The sequence below is a fragment of the Mus caroli genome, unplaced genomic scaffold (assembly GCF_978045245.1).
Source record: "Mus caroli unplaced genomic scaffold, Mus_caroli_1 scaffold_20, whole genome shotgun sequence".
Classification (NCBI taxonomy): domain Eukaryota; kingdom Metazoa; phylum Chordata; class Mammalia; order Rodentia; family Muridae; genus Mus; species Mus caroli.
This window is the reverse complement of record NW_028227275.1, coordinates 37,722,874-37,744,332: the sequence shown is the minus strand read 5'-3', so window position 1 is coordinate 37,744,332 and position 21,459 is coordinate 37,722,874. Positions and strand designations below refer to the sequence as shown.

At 41.9% G+C, this 21,459-nt stretch overlaps 1 protein-coding gene across 1 annotated transcript in view; it reads right to left on the bottom strand.

Annotated features, from left to right (window-relative positions):
- Mamdc2 (MAM domain containing 2) overlaps positions 1–21,459 on the bottom strand; it is a 154,435-nt gene that overhangs the window by 30,725 nt on the left and 102,251 nt on the right. The window contains exons 8-9 of the mRNA XM_021152082.2: positions 19,286–19,429; positions 16,379–16,644 (exon numbers count right to left, since the gene is read on the bottom strand). Coding sequence (XP_021007741.1) covers positions 16,379–16,644; positions 19,286–19,429 — 410 coding nt within the window. The remainder of the gene's footprint in view (positions 1–16,378; positions 16,645–19,285; positions 19,430–21,459) is intronic.

Sequence of the window (21,459 nt, the reverse complement as noted above, 5' to 3'; positions counted from 1 at the left end):
TCAAATGTCTCTAGAACGAACATTATTGGCTGTTTTTAACCAATGTCTAGTGATGCGCTTCATTTACATTATGAACAAAGTTCCATTGGCCACCCATCCAGAGACTCATGTTCTATTTCCAAGACAAAGACCCACTCGTGTCCTGGTTGGTGTCATGAATAAAAGCATTAACATGGTTATTTTATCAGTCCCAGTAGTTTTATTGTTGTTTGTGAAGGAAAAACAAATTCATAATAATGTATTCATTATTAAATTAATGAGGGGGGAAAGAGGGTTTGGTTTCTTATAATTAGTCTAGGCTAGTATGGCCCATGTCCCATCTTACCACTATAAATCTTCATTCACGTGAAGAAGACAAAGGATGACAGAAGAGAAGTAAAAATTCTACTTATGATTAATGAGAAAACTTGACTTTCTAGGTTCTGCTATTCTAAATGTTGTGACTTAATTTTATTTATGTGTGCTACTAGTGCTCACGATGATCAGATTTATTAGAATACAGAATTTATTTTAAGAGAGAAATCTTAGATCACGAGGCCATTTATCACTATGCAAACTATAAAATGTCCTAAGCCAATCTCCCCAGAGGAAGCTCTAATTGCCTGATGAGTGAATGTTTCCTGGCTTCGTGTTCATATCCTCGTATAGATGGGATAGCTAAGAGATATAAATGTTTATCTCTGTGGAACTACACAGGACAAACAAATAGGGTAGCTTTTCTGGTTCTTTTTTAAAAGCTTTTGTTAATCTTTCATCTTTAGAGATTATAGAGGTTATATAAATAATATGCAAAATATTTTGCTTTCTAGGTTCATGCCTTGGAACTTATTCTGCATCTGGAAAGCAAAGATCTCTGTCATCAGTCCTGGCCAGTATCACATTCTTTTTAGCATCTTTATTGTTATATGAGAAGGAATGCATTGAAATGTCTCATGATTTATCAAATTAATTGTGCTACACAGAGGGAGAAAAACAGGGCTTCTTTCCTTTTGTCAGCTTTAATGTCCGTTTTTCACAAGTACACTGGGGGAGTACTTTTGCACAATGAATTTGAAGTAGTAAAAGGATTCACCCTCTCAATCTCTCCCTGTAGAAAACTCAAACATTTTGCATGGCAATGCATTCTAAAGTTGAGAAATATTAGCATGCTTTTATATGTTTACTATAGCACTATTTTATAATGACATTAAACCAAAGAAGCATGCGAGGCATGCAACAGAAGAGATAGCCGGAATTTTCAAAGAGAAAGAAATAAACTAGAATACAACAGTCTGAGAAATAGGCGACCATTAAACCTGAGTGTTGAGAACATTACTCAGCACTACAGATACCGATATACAATGCTAAGTTTAAAAAGCCGATTAAAAGAGAAAACAATCCCCAATTCATTTAAAATAATAGAAAAAAAACTAGAAAATATACCAGCTATATAATTATTATGTTAGGCTCATAAAATTATGGCTAGTTCACAGTTTCCTCCTATGTTTTATAATTTGCTATTAGTTATGGTTTATAAAAAAAGGAATCAGGATATCTCTATCTAAAATCATCATCATCATCACAATAATAATCGGTTTGTGATGTAGCTCAATGGCAGCGTGCTTGCCTAGCATGCGCAGGAGTTTGGGTTCAATTCTCAGCCCGAGATAGAGATAAGAGTAGAAAGATGAGTTAATATTTACTCTAGACTCGTGTCATTGATTATGGCAGCCCATAGGCACAAAGTCGATTCAAATTAAAGTTATTCAGTCTCATTAGAGACATGTCAAAGTAGTCAATGCTGTAGCCACATGCAGCCAAGTGCCTAACTGACTTGACCCAACAGATATACCTCTCCTCATTGCAAAAGGTAACACTGAATGGACATCTTGGCTCTTTTTTTTTTTTTTTTTCCATACCAAATAACATACATGGCTCCTTTTCTGCCAAGTATGTTGAGAAAAATGCTAAAGGAATTTTGCACAATACCAGGCTGTCTTTACTTCAAAGTTTCCCAGAAATACTAGTCAGCCCACATGTCCTGTCTGACCAAAGACTTCTCCCAATCCATCATCGACTCACTAGATTCAAGCTAAGACCCCAAACCATAGACTTGTTTGGCACTTCTCTGTCAGTGTTCCGGGAAATAAAAGAAATATAACAAGATCATCGTGTTCAGTCTAGCAGCTGACATTCTCTGTCTAAGCATTGGTAACACTAGACACTGTGGTTCCTGAAAGTGATTTGGCATGGAGAAGTGATTTTCAGGTCGTTGGTGACAGAAGGAGTTGCTGATTTACCCTGTGTTGACTTTGTCTAGGATAAAACAAAGGATAACCTGCTGTTTGCGCCAAGAACTCTCTCCATGGGTACTAGTGCACTCATGTTTCTTACGGTGTTATTTACAATAACCCAATTTATAGATTCAGCCTAGGTGTCCAAATCATAATGGATAAAGAATATATACACAATAGAGTTTTATTTAGCTATACAGAGGAATATAATCGTGACATTTTCTGAAAAATCCATGGAACTGGAGACCATCTTGTTAAGCCAAATAGGTCAGATCCAGAAAGATAAACACCACATATTTCCTCATATACACAAATTTTAGATATATCTGTGAGCCATGAAAATAAAACGAAGGTGACTTAGAAAGAGGAAGGGAGCCAGTAGGAATGAGGAAAGAGGATAATGGGGGTTATCATTAAAGTACATTTTATATACAAATAAAATATATCAACCCATTATTTTGTACAATGAATATCCACTGACAACCACTTCCATATGGGTTGAGATGAGGCTATGTCAGAGGATCAGTCATAATCTAAGTTCATGAGGGAGTTATTCTCTTCTATAGAGACCTAAAGCCACAATGTTTACATCAGTTTCAGTACTCTTTCATCATCTCTAGAAAGTGGGAAATAAACCTTAGCCCACTGTACATTAAACTGTATTGAAGAAGGAGAAAGATGAGGTAGAACAGAGTTTCCTAGACCTGAAGTTGGACGGTATCTCTTAAACAGATGTTCTGGGTTGTACAGGATAGCGCAGAATTAGGACTAGTTATATTCACTAGGACTAGTTATATTCACTAGGACTAGTTATATTCACTAAATGAGTGTGCTGCAATGTGTGAAGGTTTTGACTCTTGGGTACCAATAATGCTTGAGAATTTTGTCTTGATGGAAAATATTCACCATTGAAGAGACCTCTCTAGACTAGCTTTGAAAATGAATACGCAGAAAATGGAGAACCACATAAATATTCTTGCAAATAGTAAAGTAACAACAGATAAGACTATTTAACTTAGTCTACATTGTGTTAGGAAAAAAAAATCACATATGTTCTTTTCTTCACAAAAGGGTGTTTTAATCTCAGTGCTATTGATATTTTAAAGCCAGATGACTCTGCATTCTTACAGTTATGAGACCACTAGATGCTGGCATCGACCCCAAATCCAGACAATCAAAATGCATCCAGACACTGGTACCAGCACACCTTTAATCTCAGCACTTGGGAAGCAGAGGCAGGTGGATTTCTGAGTCCGAGGCCAGTCTGGTCTACAGAGTGAGTTCCAGGACAGCCAGGGCTACACTGAGAAGCCATGAAAACAAAAGATAAAGGAACAAGGCAAGGCAAATGATATTTAACCAAAAATCATACCCTAGATTTTCAGGGCTGCTTATTTTTAGATTCCTTTTTGTTACGTGTATATGTATATATGGTATGCATGCAATGTATATAAAATATAGTCTGTGTATGTATGTACATGTGTGTGCGTGAAGGCTGGAAGCTATTGTTGGATGACAGGGTCTCTTGCTGAACCTAGAACTTGATGATCCTGGTTATTTTTCACTATATGTATATATATATATATATATATATACACTATATATGCCCCAGGGATTCCCCAGTCTCTGCCTATACGGTGCTGGGATTACAGGTGGCAACCACACCTTCCTGGCATTTTCGGGGCTCCTGGAGGCAAGCTATTGATCCACTTTTAGGGCTTTGCTGTTGCAAGTACTCGTACCCCAAAACTGTAACAGTCAGAGGGTAATAGAATTACCTCTACGTTTTCATCTTTTTCTTGCTTTCAAAAATAATGTTCTACTTTCTAGGAGCAAGATACTAATGGCAAGCAAGGCATGTGGCTGATTTTGAAGGGGAGGGTGAAGAAAGGGTTAGTGTGGAAATACAATCATGGTTGTGTTAAGCCAAGGGCCAGGACAGTCTTGATAAGTTCTTGGTTATAGCACTGGGGTGGGCTTAGGAGGTGGGGGTGGGAGTAGAGAAACAGTTTTATCATGAATTTATTTTGTCAAGTCACATCATGTTGTTTTAAAACAAAAAGTTCCAGTTTCCACTTTAGAGGTGTTAAGTATAAACACTAGCTTGCACAATTGATAGGGTTTATAAGGAGAAGGAGATCAGGCCTTGTAAGAGCTGTGGAATATAATAAAACAAGGCCTCTGCTGAACCATCAACAGGTATTGTCTGTATGAAAGAACCAGCCTGGCCCAACTGCATGGTTTCTCAGTGATGTCCAAAGGCGTTTCCATGACATGTTTGACAGACACTGCAGGCAGAGTTGTTGAGTGGTGGGGCAAACCAACACTGACCTTATCAATCCCAAACTCCATGTAGCCCTATAATTAGGATGTGCAGGACAACTTCTATAAATGAGCTTCAGATCAAAACATTCCAATCCTCTGCCATCAAGTGAGCCCAGTTATTTCCTGTTACAACTAATGGGCCTCAGCCTCAGATCCCAGGTTAAACTGAACGTTCCTACTGATGATGCTAAAATCCCTTGAAATCACTTGCACAGATATAGTTGGTGTGGTGACTACAGAGCTGGTGGAATTACTCACAAAGTCATTATGATCTATTTGGAGGAACTCTGCAGTCCTTTATTAAGATGCTGTGGACACCAGAGTCGGATGGAACGTCTAATGTCATTGTTCTCATGTAAATGATTGGCAGTGAGTGACTGAATCTTAAAACAAGAAAAGTTCAAAACAAAGAACACCAATTTCAAAATTAAGATACGTGGCAGAAATGATGTAATTTTCACTGATGTCAGAGGACAAACTCCATGAAGCAGTATCTGAAAGAGTGTGAGATGTAAACATTCTTAGACCTGGTTATATTTTAGAAAACTATGGCTAAACCCTAACAGCATGCCTCTTGCAGATTCTATATTTGGTTTTTATGTCCCACAAACCACAAACAGACCATGTGTTTTTAAACATGTCCTTTGCTGACCAATGCTTTCTTTTTAAAAGACCCTAAAAGACCCATCTGTTTGGTTTTCTTCTCTTTGAAAATACTCATGTGATTTAATTCAACTTTTAGCTCTGACAAGCAGTGTCTTTGCTCATACAGGTTCAGTTCTGAGGTCGAGGGCATGCTGGGATAGAACACAGGCTGCAGCCAATTTTTCCCATTGCTCTTTGGGTGGTGAACAGTCAAACCTCACAGTGCATTGGTTTCAAAAATCTGCATCATCTTTAGATCTTCCTGCCACTGGAAAGTGGTGGGCATATGAAACCCAGGTCTATCAGTTTTAGAGGGAGACAAAGGCAGTTTCTGATACACATTCACACAGCAGCAACCTGCATACCCAAGCACAAAACACCAGACTCTTGCCAGGTTGGTGATAGAGAAAAGTACTCTACCCTGCCCATTCTTTCCTTCCTTCTATTAAGTATTGAAAAATCCCTGCCCTCAGGGCTCAAGGAACATCCTATCCCACCTCACTCCACCCCACACTCCACAGAAGAGGAAGCAGAAAGAAAGAGCCAAAGGGGATGGAGGATACCAAGAAAACAAGGCCCTCTAAATCTATTTGATCAAAGCTTCTATGGACTCACAGAGACTGAGGAAGTGTGCACAGGGCCTGTATTGCTCTGCACCAGGTTCTTTACATATGTATTATGGCATCTGGTTTAGTGTTTTTTGTTTTTGTTATTTTTAAGATTTTATTTATTTGTTTTATGTATGTGAGTACACTGTAGCTTTACAGATGGTTGTGAGCCTTCACATGGTTGTTGGAGATTGAATTTTTAGGACCTCTGCTCGCTCTGGTCGGAGCTGCTCACTAGGGTCAACACTGCTCGCTCAAGCTCAAAGATTTATTTATTTATTATACATAAGTACACTGTATCTGACTTAAGATGTACCAGAAGAGGGTGTCAGATCTCATTGTGGGTGGTTGTGAGACACCATGTGGTTGCTGGGATTTGAACTCAGAACCTTTGGAAGAGCAGTCAGTGCAGCCCTGGTTTAGTGTTTTTATGGGATTCCTAAGAGTGAGTGGGCCTCTGACTTGGATGCCTTCTCTTGGTCTCTTTTCCTTCTGTTTGTTTGTTTTGTTCAATTCCAATGTGTTAGTTTCTATTTCATCCCATCCCATCCCATCCCATCCCATCCCATCCCATCCCATCCCATCCCATCCCATCCCATCCCATCCCATTCTATTCTATTCTATTCTATTCTATTCTATTCTATTCTATTTATATTAATTATTATCTCTTAGAAGCCTGTTTTTTTTTTTCTAATGAGAGACAGAAAAGGGAGTGAATCCAGATGGAAGGAGAGGTGGGGAAGAGCTTGGAGGAGTAAAAGGAGAAAAAACTCTAATCAGGATATATCATGTGAGAAAAACAATCTATTTTTAATAAAAGGAAATAAAATAAAATCATGGTTCTGCAGGTTTTGATCTTAGAATGTCCCAATTAAATAGCTCTGGACTTGACTTTATACCAGATGTTTCTGCCTTACATCTAAGAGTTTTCAGAGTTTGGGCTCCTAAAGTATACTGTTTGACAATCCCAACTGCTTTGGACTAAAGGACTTTTCTTGCCCCCTCTGAAGGAGGGTTAGAGGGATGTAGATAGACTAGGACAGGATAACAGGCTTCCTGAGGTAGCTGCTTATTGTTCCCAGGTAACATTACAAGGGGAAAGATGGGAAGACCTGGGAGGTGGGCATTTAAACAGGATAAATAGTGGAAAGGTTGGACCCCAAGGTCCTTTAGTGTACCAGAGCCAGCTGCCAGCTCTAGACTTCTCTCATCTAGAATTATACAAGGCTTACTTTCCCCATCTCTGCAGCTTGTTCTTCTGTCTTTCCTATTGGCTCAATTCTTTGTTCCTTCTAGGGAACGAATGTAGTGACCCTCTAGACAACTGGGGCCACCTCCATCATACATTTGTCTCCAGGTCCTTCCAAAAAAAAAGTCCACAGAGACTAGAATTTATCTTCTCTAAGGAAAATGATAAAATCTAGAATCCCATTTCCTCCCAAATCCCACCATAAAACATAGAAACATTGCCTGCCTTTCTGCTTTAGATAGCCACAAAGAATTTCTCTGGCTAAACTTGTCTGATAGCAGGTTATATACTCATACTGCAGAAGGGCTCCTGACTACACTCAGGAGGACAATCTATTCCAATGGAGGAACCTGCAAGTGACTGGTCAAGCTTCGTTCTCTTTCTGAACCCTATCTATTGTCATTACAGTGCATCCTTTCTACTCAATAGTTCATACAGCAGACCATGCAACATGGAAAACATTACATTCCTGGATCCCTGAGTCTGTCTGTTTTTCTTCCTTCCTTCCTTCCTTCCTTCCTTCCTTCCTTCCTTCCTTCCTTCCTTCCTTCCTTCCTTCCTTCCTTCCCTCCCTCCCTCCTCCCTCCCCCATCCCCCTTTTGTCTCTTCCTTCCTTCCTTCCTTCCTTCCTTCCTTTCTTTCTTTCTTTCTTTCTTTCTTTCTTTCTTTCTTTCTTTCTTTCTTTCTTTTTTTCTTTCTTTCTTTCCTTCCTTTTTGATTTTATTTATTTTATGTATATGAGGACACCATAGCTGTCTTCAGACACACCAGGAGAGGGCATGGGATCACATCACAGGTGATTGTGAGCCACCATGTGGTTGCTGTGGTTTGAACTCAGGACCCCTGGAAGGGCAATCAGTGCTCTTAACCACTGAGCCATCTCTTAAACCCAAGTCTTCATTTCTTAAAATCTCCATGTCAACTTGGATTGGAGTCTACTTTTGTTGTGCCATTCTCTTGCTGACCTGATGTTTGTAACAGGAGGCTGTCACGACCTTTAGGTGGGGAGGGGACGTACAGGAACATGATCCCATGCTTGCCCAGCCACTGAGCACTAGAGTGCAATGATGAGTGATACAGAACTGGCTGACAGACACCTAGCAGTAAACCCTTCGGGCTTCATAGAAGCTCCTCCTCACCCGTGATGCTCTTCTCTCCCTTCCTTGGTGCTGCTACTTTCCCACTCCATCTTCCCCACTAAAACTTTAGCAAGGAATTTCCAAATCCCTGATCCATCCTAGAACCTCATCTTCATTTCCGCCTTGCTGTTAACAAACATTCACTGGCAGTTCCCCCTTCTACCTACTGCATAAAATAAAAGTCGTATGAGATTCGGCTCCCTAATCTCCAGAAGCTCATGCCCTTGTCTAAGCAGACAGACAACTAAGTCCATAGTCCTAGTAAGTGGGTCACATGGTATTACAATGTACAGCAGTAATGGAAGCTACACAATGTTAAGGCTCCAAGTCACCTGCTTTGAGGGAGTCATTCCTTTAAATACAGTTAAACAGGACTCTTTAGTGGGACAATAGCAAGAGTTTCTAATATGTTACTTAGTCCTCCAAACAAACTCATCTACCACAGAATGCTTGTTCATTGGAACAGATCTAATGTGTTGTACTTCATGGTGTATGGCCAAGAAGGGCTGACATACAGTTTAACTTTTGTTTTGGTCTTTTAACCTAGTAGGGAAAATTATTTATATTTGGTTGGATGGGGGCTTTCTCTTAAATGCATGTAGCTTTTTCTTCCTTCCTTCCTTCCTTCCTTCCTTCCTTCCTTCCTTCCTTCCTTCCTTCCTTCCTTCCTTTCTTTTTCTTTCTTTCTTTCTTTCTTTCTTTCTTTCTTTCTTTCTTTCTTTCTTTCTTTCTTTCAAGCATAAAGAAAAAATGCCCTTATTTATTTAACTTAAATTTCTTACCTCTTAAGTATTCACATGAATACATCTTATAGTACATGTGAAATATGACAACATGTGAGTTATGCAAAGTAGACTATCTTAAAGAGCAAGTCAAATAGCATAGGACTTAACAGTTTTGGAAATGCTACTCAATACTTCCTTTTTATGCTTTATTGATCCGGGCAAAGTATAAATGCCTGGAAACAAAAGATAGACTATGCAGTATTTCCCCAATGATAACAATTAACTTTCGCACCATGAATGAAGTAGCCCGTGCAGCCTAAGCTAATGCCATAGAAAGGAGAAGCCCCTACAGTAACCGCAGTCCTCTGGTCTGACTCACATCATTGTCATAAAGGTGGTTTTCTCCACTGCAGGCTGGCCCAACCTTCTTCACAAGGGGATGGGTGGGCAGAGACATTCTTGCACAGAAGACAGTGTGGTCACTATCACTTCTGCAGCACGATTTGCTCTCACATTTACATGGTAGGTCAGGGAGTCACCTACTCCACTGTATATTCCGGTCATATGACATCCAAGAGCATCAGTAGATCATTATCCTGGCTGTATGGGAGTCAAAGGCCTGGCCAGGTATGAACTCTGGACAATCAATCAACGGAGAGAAGTCTGTTTGTGGCACATTTCGTGGAGGAGGGCCTGGAATTGGCCATTTTTCTGGTTCTATATTTTTCCTCATTTTCTCATCCACAATTTCTACTTCTGTGCTATCCTTAAGTGCCTCCAAGATGAGATTAAGGTTTGTGGTGAGAGCCTGCACACGGTGAAAACCAGCAGTCAGGGAAGTGGGCAGGAACCTGCACGTAGCTTTCAATGTCTGAATTAGAATGGTTTGCTATGTTAATGATTGCTGAACTGATCAGTCGCCCAGTCCTGGAAGACACAGACTGCCTTGCCATCCTCTCAGTTACTGACAACTTAATGCTTTCTGCTCAAATAAGTACTTAGTTAACAAAATACAGAGTCTGTCCCCAACCTCAGTGCTTTTAATTAGATGTCTACTGAAGCATCTTTGCTAAAGGTCATAGGCAAGAAGTTACTCAGGACCTAACTAACCTCCACGATACACGGGCCAAATACAGCAAACATCTGTAAAGTGTAGCATTTGAAAGCTGGAAGGCTAATGCTTAAGTGTCATCGTTATGGAATATCTGATCTCATTCTGGTGTCTCTCCCACAGTTTTGCTTTGAATAAAAGTTTGAGAAAACTGTTTCCTCTCTCTCTCCTTCCCTCCTTCTTTCTCTCTCCTCCTCTCCTTTCCTTTCCTTTCTCCTTCCCTCCCTCCCTTCCTCCTCCCCCCTCCGGTGTGTCTGTGGTGTGTGTCTCTCTCCCTGTGTGTCTCTCTCCCTCCTTCCACCTCCCCCGGTGTCTCTCTCTCTGTCTCTATCCTTTATTCTCTCTCTCCCTCTCTCCCTCCCCCCCCTCTCTCTCCCTCTTCCCTCCCTCCCTCCCTCCCTCCCTCCCTCCCTCCCTCCCTCCCTCCCTCCCTCCCTCTCCCTTCCTTCCTTCCTTCCTTCCTTCCTTCCTTCCTTCCTTCCTTCCTTCCTTCCTTCCTTTTCTCCCCTTCTTTCTCCCTCTCTCTGGCAAGCACCCTTTCATTAACCTACAGCTATACCCACACAAATTGCTCTCTCACCCAGGTAACTCTACTTCTGTTTCCTTTGTTTGAGACAGAATCTTATTGTAATTACAAACGCCCAGTGCTCCTTCTGCCTTAGCCACTCCCCAAAATGTTGGGATTATGGGTGTGTGTTACCACACATGTTCCCAAAATAATTCTTCCCACGTGTTCTCTGTTCTACAGAGCACCGTGCTGGTAGAGACAGGGGACATGGAAGATATAGTTTCATGATTTATGAGCCTTTGAAAATGTTTCTGAACCCCCCCTTTTTTTTTAACAAAAGAAGGGGCAGGAGAAATGACTCAACCAATAACGCACTTGCCATGCAAACCTGGGAACCTGAACTCATCTCAATACCAACATAAAAAAACCAGGCTTGGGGCAGGGGAGTAAGCTAGGAGGATCCCAGGGCTTGACTGGCAGACAGTCTCACCAAATCAGTGAGCTCCAAGTTCAGTGAGAGGCTTTGTCTCAAAAACTAAGGTGGCAACCAAATGAGAAAGACTCCTGACCATTGACCTCTGGCTTGCTACACACACACACACACACACACACACACACACACACACACACACACCACATAAACACATTTCTGCACCTCACATATGTACACATGCAAAATATTATTATAGGCTTGTGGTTGTTCACATCTTCCATTAATCGAAGAAGATCTAATATTGCTAAAAAAAGATTTAACTCTGACCTCATTTTCAACACCTCACAGCAAAAATAAATAAATAAATAAATAAAGATATAGAATTATCTGCGCACTAAATAAATGTTGTGACCTAGAAAAAACAGCCTTTGTTCTTTCTTCCTCTGTGTCTGTATTGAGCTGAACTTAATAGTATTAATTATGTGCTAGCAGACAGACTACATACTTCACCCAATTTCATGTGATACACAGAACGACTTTATGCAGTAAGTGCTACCAGGTTCCCCTTTTACATGGGTGAAAAGTGAAGATTACATAGGTAACTGTCACATAACTACCTCGAGTATGAAGCCATGAGTGACAGAGGACACATAGCTAAGCACCGTCGTGTGCTGTATCTCCCCTCTAACTCACTGCTCTGCGGTCTATGTGCTGAACCACCTTGAATTGTGATCCCCTCTAGGAGCTAAACTTATGTCTACAATATACCACTGGAGAATCCGTTTAATAAAGCCTTGGATTTACCTACTTAGCTAATCTGAGTGTTAGGGCTGGATTTTCCTTCCCATCCAACACTGTCATTTGACATCAAGAGAGGATTGGGTGGCACCTGCTCCTTGCCTCCAGCATGTGTTCTGGAGTCTGAATGAGTCCTGGCCCTGCCACTCTCAGCCCTGCCACTTCAAAGCCATGGCACTGAACAGTGTCCTTCACTTTTGTTTTTCTAAGCAAAGTTTCTCTGTGTAGCCCTGGCTGTCCTGGAACTCATTCTGTAGACCAGGTTGGCCTCGAACTCAGAGATTCACTGGCTTCTGCCTCCTGAGTGCTGGAATCACCACCTGGCTCATTGTTCTTACTCCCCCCCCCAAACTTTTCTGTTAAGTGTAATATTTTCCCTCCGTAGGGAAATTCACACAAGGTAGACAAAGATGATAAAAGCTGATAAGGTCCTTGTGTGTATGAAGGCTTTACTTTTATAGACGAGATGGGTAATAAAAAGGTAAATGAAAAATTAGATACTTTTGGATTGGGATAGCTGTGGTGCACAAAATGAGAGAATCAATATGTTGGGAACAATCTGAGGATGGAGAAAGGGGACGAACTGAGTGGTCTGGAAGGTTCCTGTCTGAGAGGAAGCCCTTCTTGTGGCACAGTGGCCTGAGAACCAAGGGATGTGGGAACTGCTGGGGAAGGACATTCAATGCAGAAGGGATTGATTACATGTGAAAAGCCCATAAAAGCATGGCCTTCACACTCAGGGCCAGAGAGGAGTCCCTTGAGACTGTGCACCTATGAGCAGAGTGGAGGGGTTTAAAGTCAGCAGTGTAGATGAGGACCAGACCATGTGGACCTCTACAAGCCATAGTCAAAGAAGCAGCTAGGTCCTGCAGGCTGTGGGAGCAGGTTATAGGAGAAATGGCACTTTCTGACTGCTGGTTCAGAGCAGAGAAACGGCAGCTGGGGTCACAGAAACTAGTGAGGTCTCATGGAACTGGGGTGAGTATGATGGTGATTTTGTGTGAGGTGGTGGCAAGTGAGACGGAGAGAACAAATCTGGGGTGCACGTTAGGGAGCCAATGTAATGATCTTGCCTGCGGCCTGATGGAGAGTACCGAGAAGCTAACAAGAATCCGACGACGTTCTAACACGCTGAGCTCTCAGCCTCCTTCCCTGTAAATGGATTGTTGGAGGATGTTAAGGATTGATAGGGATAGAGTACACTGCTGGGCACAAAAGTAGATAGTCGATGAGCAGCCATGTAGGCCTTAGTTTTGACCTAGGTTGATCGTGGAATGGTCTAGAAATTCCAGGAATTTCATTGCAGAATCTCAGTCACTATAAATCCTAATTATTATAAAAATGTATGTGAAACTCAATATGCTCAGAAAAAAAACTCTTAGGCTTCCTCCAGTTTAGAATAAGTGAAAATAAATATCGAGTGATCAAACTGTAGAAAGCAGCCAAAAGACAGTTCTAGACACTATGTAACTGCTGACAAGCCCTCATCCTGTGCCTATTTTCCATGACGTGTGAGTCAACACTCTCTTCTAAATGTGATGAGCATTTGGAGAAACATACCTTCTGTGGACAGAGAGCACATGCGGGGAACAATTGTATAGATTTGGTACTGTTTTGGAGGCATTGAAGGGTGATTACACAAGAACTACACATCTAACTCTAGCTTCTTAGGGATCCGAAGAGCATCCATCCAAATCTGTGAGCACGCAGGGATATCTCCCAGCATCTCAGAGTGGGAGAGCTAAGCAAGGATTTCACGAAAACATGCACTTCCCCAAATCTTTAGCCACTGAAAGCGTGCTAGTCTACCAATTCTGAATTTGGTATAGTTCAATTTCCCATACTATAGAAAGAAAAATAAAGCACACAGACACTAATAGGAAGAAGCCAGGGGGCCATGGCAGGAGATAGGTTCATTGTAACTCTGCTACAAAACAGCAGACAGAGAGTAAAGAAGCAAACAGGGCTTGCAATTAGAGATAGACTATTTTAAGTCTTAGAATCAGTGATGGTTCTCAACCAAGGATGCCATGGCGCCTCTCAGGGCTTTTTAGAAATGTACAAATAATTTTGGTTGTTGCAATAACCATAGAAGTTTAAAATCTAATAATCTGAGGGTTGGTTCTATTCAAATGCAGAATTATCTGCCTTACGATGTCAACAGGGCCCCTGCTGGGATATTTGTTCAAGGTCAAGCACAGAGGGCTTAGTAGGAATATAAGTGTTTGTTTAAACCATAACAATGCGAAAATAACTATATTTGAGATGGGCAAAGAAAGCAAAGGGAAATTGTAAGAGTGAGGATTTATTCATCTTATAAAGTAGGTATAAATAAACAGTATCTAAATTTTGACATTGAGGTATAGTAAAGCTATCAGTTACAAGAACACAAATAAATGCACCTAAAAACTAGGAAAAGGAGTTGTTCTTATTTTTTTGTAGCAGAGAATCAGCAGACACAGTTAAGGTTAACAAAGGAAAACATGACAAATCTGGAAGGAAACCCCTCAGGGAAAAACAGAAGCAGAGTTAGAGTTCGTGTTCAGGAGTAGAGGGCACTGGCTCTCCGTTGTATCCCTTGTCTTAAGTAGCTTTCACGAAAACATAACATACGAACACATCAATCCACATGTGTATATACCGTAAGAAGCCAGCCTCAATTCCCGCCTACCCGCTGCACCCTCTCTCATGAGTTATGAATGCTTCTCTCCCACTTTGAGGAGCTAGTTCTTCCCAGCAGGAATCTTCTAGAACCCGGGATTTCCATGTTGAACTTCCATCTACATGCATGCCCAGTTCCTTCTAGGTGCTCTATCCTAATTCCTCTATCCTGACCGGGTCTGGCTCCAGTTTTCCCTTCACTGGCTGAGGAACTTGCACAGTAGTTGGGCTTCTTGGTGCTCAGCTTCCAAAGAAGAAAAGGGCAGAAGCTCTGGGACACCCTTATCTGCTGGGAGGCTTGTTCTAGCTTCACGGGAGTCAGGTAACAGCAGAGACTCACCCTAAAGGATTGAGCAGATTCCTGAACAGCTCAGCACTTGGCAGTAGAGGTTACGACGGAGAGCTGAAACAGGGGTTAGAAGCCACTGTGGCTTGAACCTTGACCGTCCAAACATTAGCACTGCCAAGTCCAGATAACATTATTTTCCGTAACAATCAGTGGAAGCACATTTGTAACTTTCTGAGCAATCCTTCTGGGATAGTGACATTTACTGAATGTATTGCCACAACCTTAGGTATCTCAACCTGCCAACACTTGTGACCTCAGACTCATGAGTAGGATCTGAGACTTGTTTATCCTTTATATCCCGTGCATCAAACATATACAGAATAAATGATGGTTGAAAAAAGGAACAGACACATGGGTGAATGAATAAAGACATGTAATCTAAATAAGTGAAATAGATGCTTACAAATATTTCCTTTTAAAAAGCATCCAAATTGAACTTAAAGCATAATAAAAATTCTACTTTCTGATGCACCCTGATTATGTAAAAGTGGGATGTGTGTGTGTATGTGTGTTTGTTGTGATAACTGTTTGTTAGAGTTAAGCGATTGGTAATGGACAAAACAACTTAATTCTTTGAGATATTTAAGAGGAATAGAGAGGCCTGGGCTTCTCCAGTGCTGATAGCTCAGAGGAAGTACCACAAGACTGCGCATGTCAAGAGACATCGTACAAAGAAAAATTCCTTGGAATTGTCCAGGCAGCAAGGTCTCCCATGGTTTTAACCTTTCTTGGGTGACTTGGAGTTGCGGTAACTCCTGGATGGTCGGCTTACTTACCCATTGATTCAAAGCTAGATCCTGAGCTCTCATTGTATGACGTACATTTAGAAGAAAGGCCCCTTGTTTACTTTCTTTGGGCCTCTTTCTTACACAGAGAGGACATTCAAGAAAAATTTGTTAGTCGGCTGACAGGCTGAAATAAAATGATTTTTTTTTCCCACGCTGGTTTCATATCTTGTGGGTCACAGAATTTATTGCATCTGTGAAACTTCCCTGAGTTTATGAGTTGTTAAGCCTGGGAGGTTACTGCCATTCCTCTGTATTCTCCTTGATTTATAGGGTCTGTTTCTGTCTTCTCATTGCTAGCAAAATCAGCTGCTGATAGCTCCCTGTGTCAGTCTCTGAGCAGGGTCAGCTGCCTCCATACCTCTAGTGAGCAGCCTGGCTTTATCCTGTGTTCTGCTAAGGCCTTGGGTATTGACCTTACAGCCACAATGACGACTCTGGCACATCAATCTCATGTTTTTAAAATTTAATCATTGGTGTGTGTGTGTGTGTGTGTGTAAGAGAGAGAGAGAAAGAGAGAGAAAGAGAGAGTAGATGGAGGAAGAGGGAAGGAGGAAAGAAAGAGAGGGGGGAAGGGAAGGGAAATAGGTAGATATAATTCAGAAAATGCAAAGGAATTGAAGGCCTAACATGCACCTGTCTGGGGTGGGTGATACGTGTCAAATGCAGGTTGATCTGAACAGAAGGAAAATACACCATCAGCTAACCAGAAATCATTACCCACATCTAGCAACTAAGATGGACACAAGTAGTGCAGGTGCTACCGTACCTTTGTGGGCATAGGCTTCTTGAAACTGATTTCCGCTTGCATCCAAACACCCCTTGGGGACTCGAGCACAGACCAGATCTTCTCTTGAACCACATGGTTTTCTTCAAAGATATAAACGGCTAGGGTGTCGCTCATTTTCAAGAACCCAAAGATGGCATAATGAAAGCGCACACAGTACTGCATGTTTCCAGGTAGAGAGGGACCATAAAGTCTTCCGATGTAGCCAGGCTGGGATGCAAACTTAGTGTTGGCCAGCAGGTAGTGCCCTGTGAGGAAAACAAACCACTTAGTGCTGTGGTTCTCAACCTGGGGGATCACAACCCCTTCGGGAGTCACATATCAGACATCCAGCATATCAGACACTTACATGATGATTCATGAGAGTAGTCAAATTACAGTTATGAAGTAGCAGTGAAATGATTTTATGGTTGGGGGGGGTCCCTATAACATAAGGAGCAGTATTAAAGGGTCACAGTATCAGATAGACTGAGAACCACTGACTTAGGGCAACACCAATGCAGAATGAGCTCCTACAGCCAGGTGGAAACCAGTTAAGGCAATGGGGTGTTCCCTCAAGACTACTACCATAGGTTTTAAACCTTTTATCTTTTTTTAAAAAGGATTTATTTATTCTTATCTGAAAGCACACTGTAGTTGTCTCCAGAAGCACCAGAAGAGGGTGTCATATCTCATTAAGGGTGGTTGTGAGCCACCAAGTGGTTTCTGGGATTTGAACTCAGGACCTTTGGAAGAACAGTCAGTGCTCTTACCCGCTGAGCCATCTCACCAGCCCCAGGTTTTAAACCTTAGTAGAGGCTTTCTAGTGTCTGTGGTTTAAGTGACAAAAAAAAAAAAAAATCTATACAATGTTTTTAGACCTGGATAGCAAATTAAACCTCTTAGAAATTCAAGTAGCTGTCATAAAGCAGTGTAGATTTTATAGTGTACAGACTCAGATTCATGTCATTAAGTAGGAACTATACTCTCTCTTTTTTTTAACCACACAAAAAAAGAATGAATGAGCTTGGGACTACTGGATGTCTTGTGCTGGGTCATAGTCAGTGGCAATCAAAGAGCTCACTTCCCCTGCTCTATCTGCAGTGGCCAGTCGGGAGGAGGGAAGGTAGGCTGGCCTGGCACCACGTGAGAGTTCTGGGCAGAACACACTGTTCTTTTGCTATACCTACATATTAAACCCGTCCCTGAAAAATCATGTTTCTGACCCGTTGGGCACTGATGCTCCCAGATGCTGTGGCTGGGTTCAATTTCCTTGTTTCTTAGTTCTAAAAAAACAGAATGGAATTTCTAGCAGCAACGGTCCCCTTACTACCAGTCACACCTACACGGTCAAGCTAAAGCAGATCCACTTATGCGAAGTCAGGCAGCACACGACAGTTTCTCCCTTTTCTGATCTGTTCTCGGGGAGTTCTCTTCATGACCTGTCAGTGTTTGCTCTAAGTATTAAAAGCAAAACAAAACAAAACAACCCAAACTCATCCGTGTAAGGAGAGTCAGGGGGCTTGTTCTCTCCCACACACGGGCAGGACATGTGTGGACAGCGATAGGACTGTGCCCGCAAGCCAGACTCCCAGGAAAGCCTCACCAGGCCCTGGATTCCATCCTTCTAGCCTCATGACACGACGAAAAGCAGCTGTTGTGTAAGCCCCAGTCTGCGGTACTTTGCGAGGGCAATGGACAAATATGGGTGGCCACAAGACAGCCAGACTTTTTTTTTGTAACCTGAATATCGTCTTTCTGTTTCTTGCTTAGCCTTTCAGTGGCTTCTTACTGCCTTTCTAATAACCCCCAGTGCTTCCTCTGCTTTGCCAAATCCGTCGTCTGTTATCCTCTCCATCTTCCTCACCGTTCCTCTCTCTACCGGGCAGCCTGCCAGTTGGAGTGGCCGCCTGTCTCCACACTGAGAGACCTCACAGATGCTTGTCCTCTGTAGCTTCCATTGTAGAGACTACTCCTAAAATCCCTAGCTAAAATGTCCTTCCACTATTCTCTCTCAGAGCACCGAAGGCCATCAGAACAGGTCACCCCAAATATGGCGCTCTGGCACCTTGATGATTTTGAGCTGAAGGCACTGGAAGACAGTAGAGGCAGGAAGGGCTCTGTGCCCACTCACTTTCTATCTAAAGCAGGCCATCAAAGTTCCTATGAGCCAAGACCACATCCTGTCCAGGATGCCAGTGTTATAGAGACGGAGACTATGCTGAAATGGATCTGTACAAACAAAACCTACGAAGCCCTTGTTTTTCCTTAGTTTGCTCCATAGGCTTCCCAGTCACCACCTCACAGTTGACTCTCTCTCTCTCCCTTTCCTTGGTCTTGCTACTTTCCACAACTTCACCATTCTTTGTTAAAAACGATACATAAGCTTTCAGGCCTATGGATTTTTCTAGTTTTCATTTTCTATTTTCCTGTTGAAGGCTCCCACGTGCATATAAAAATATGTTGTTAGAATGCTACAGTTTTCTCTTGGTAGTCTGCTTCTTGTCTGTTTAATTTTCAGCCCCAGCTACAGAAACTAAAAGAGAAGAGAACAAGTCCCCCCACTCCACCCCTCCCCCCACTCCACCCCCTGCTATGCTTAGGATTATGTTCATTTGTCTATATGTTTATCTATCATTTCCTTTGCTCATTGAAATGCAAATGGAATCCAAGTGGATTTATTTTTTCTGAAACGAAGAGCAAAACAGTTTCCAAAGATTTCTCTACTTAATGAACTGCAAATACTTTGGGTAGCACAGTATCTTGAATTACAACTTTTAAAAATGGCCAAACATCACCAATCGTTACTTCTTTATTCTTCCTCTTTTCTTATCTTTCTCTGAAATGAGGCTAGCAATTGGTATGGGAGAGCAAACCCAGGATTCCGGGCCTGCCAGGCCACTGACCAACCTGTTCCTGTCGTGTGGTCTCCGGCCCGATACATGTTCGCTTTAACTCTTACTCTCATCCAACCTGGACCCTCTTTGTCTTGATAAAAGTTGCAGAGGCCTATCTCAAAATCGCAGCTGGTTTCCACAGCACTGAAAGGAAGCCCTGGACAAATGAGAACCAAAGTTACAGTCAGCCTGGATTCTCAGAGGACTCCATCAAACACTGGACAGATATGGCTACATTTGTGCCAGGGAGACTGAGGGAGAGATACACAGCAAAACAGGCTGACAGCTTTATCATCAAAACAGTGTTTTGACATGACAGAAAAATTGTTCTTTTCTTCTCTAAAAGGAGGGCAGCAGGCAGCTCTGATCACATTATCTACAAAAATAAACAAGTACTAGGGATTTCCTTTGAGAATGTAAAGGCTGTGAACATTTACTCAAAACTTTCAAATCGATCCCTACAACATTTAAAAGACAGAAAAAGAAGAGGATTTTTTTAAAAGAGGTTCTTAAGTTCTAAGATGTGTTTTAGAACTAGTATTTTCCAGAGATAATTCCCCGTTGTTGACTAGTCCCTGCATCAAAGCAGTTATGATTGCCATTTGCTGTAGGAGCTGCTGCTCTTGAAGAAAAACAGCCCTTCCCAGAAACCACACAGTTCAGAAGTCACCCTGGGCTTTTCAGGGGGCGTTGCTGTTTGGGCTTTGCTGTGTCCTGTTATCCTTTACAATGGTCCACAAGTGTTCCTTTGGCCCAGACTGCCCAGACGGGATGGAGTATGGAAGAGTCCTCCTGCTCCCTTGGGAATAATGGTTGGTCCTATTAACGCAGGACTTAGAAGCCTCATAGCTTAGGTTGCCCTCTGGAGTTAGAGGGGATGTAACCACAGCAGATTGGGATGCTCAGAATGAGCCTAGTCTAATTGGTGAGAGACACAGCTGGGACATTTTAGGGCTAGAGAGATAAAGCGTGTTGTTTTGTATATCTGAAAAGTCCTTTCTACAGAAACTTTCATTCTGGGGACAGCCAGCTGGCAACTCAGGGCCGTTAGGACAAGACTATGTTCTCAGTTAATTTTCAAACTAAGAAAGTACTCACGTGGGCAGAAGAACACAGCAGGGTGAAATGGCCAAAAGAATCATTCAACCAAATGGTACAAGGAACCCAAGATTTAGTTTTGACCCAGAAAAACATATAGCTTTAAAAAACTAGTTGGAACAGTTGTATGTTTTGTGAACTAACTTATAACATTGTATCAACATTAAATGTCCCAAACTTACTATTATTCCATAGTTACACGGCAGATACATATTGCAACAAATCAATCTATAAAGGAGAACAGTGTTCTTTGAGGTCTGGTAAGGCAAATGCTGGCCCTGCCTAAGGCTGTCGCTGTGTAGATCTGAGAATGGAGTCTAGGGAGTTTCTCACCGAATTCCCATATTCTAGCAAATTTTATCTGAGTTTGAAAAGGAGTTCCATAATATCTCTCTCTCTCTCTCTCTCTCTCTCTCTCTCTCTCTCTCTCTCTCTCTCTCTCTCTCTCTCTCTCCTTTTGGTATCGACTAACAGCACATTATAGAAAAAGAATAAGAAGAAACCGTTCCCATGTAACTGGAACATGGTGGCATTTCAGTCACATGCCCAAGCTTGCTAGTAGAGAAGGAAATGAAGACTGTAGTGCTCTAAGCCTGGTGAGTCACCCACATGCTGCTCTGCCCATTTCCGCCAGAATGAGGGTATATTAAGTCCAGGAGACAAAGCCTGAGAAAAATTAATATGATGTCACACACACCAGGACTCTTCAGCATTTCCCCACTGATAATGGAGAGCAGAAGAAACTCCACCATCTCAATTCTTAGCCAACCCCCTTCTACCTAATAATGAAAAACATGAAAAATTCAAAATGTACAGCCAGCTACGTAGCTTAGAAGATGGCGGGGTACTCTTAAATACCTGGCATAAACTGATGATCAGGTCAGCGAAATCACTCATGAACCTTAGAGAAACACCCCTAAGTGGCTGCAAGAGAATATGAGTTTATTATAAGTGTTACTGCTGTGACTTCTGACCATTTGGCTGAACCCCTTTATTAGGTCTCTAGAGGGGGCAGTAGTACTGAAATTCAAAAGTTTATAGCAGCTTTATCCAGAGCAGCTGAAATGGAGACTCAACCATTGGTGGTCT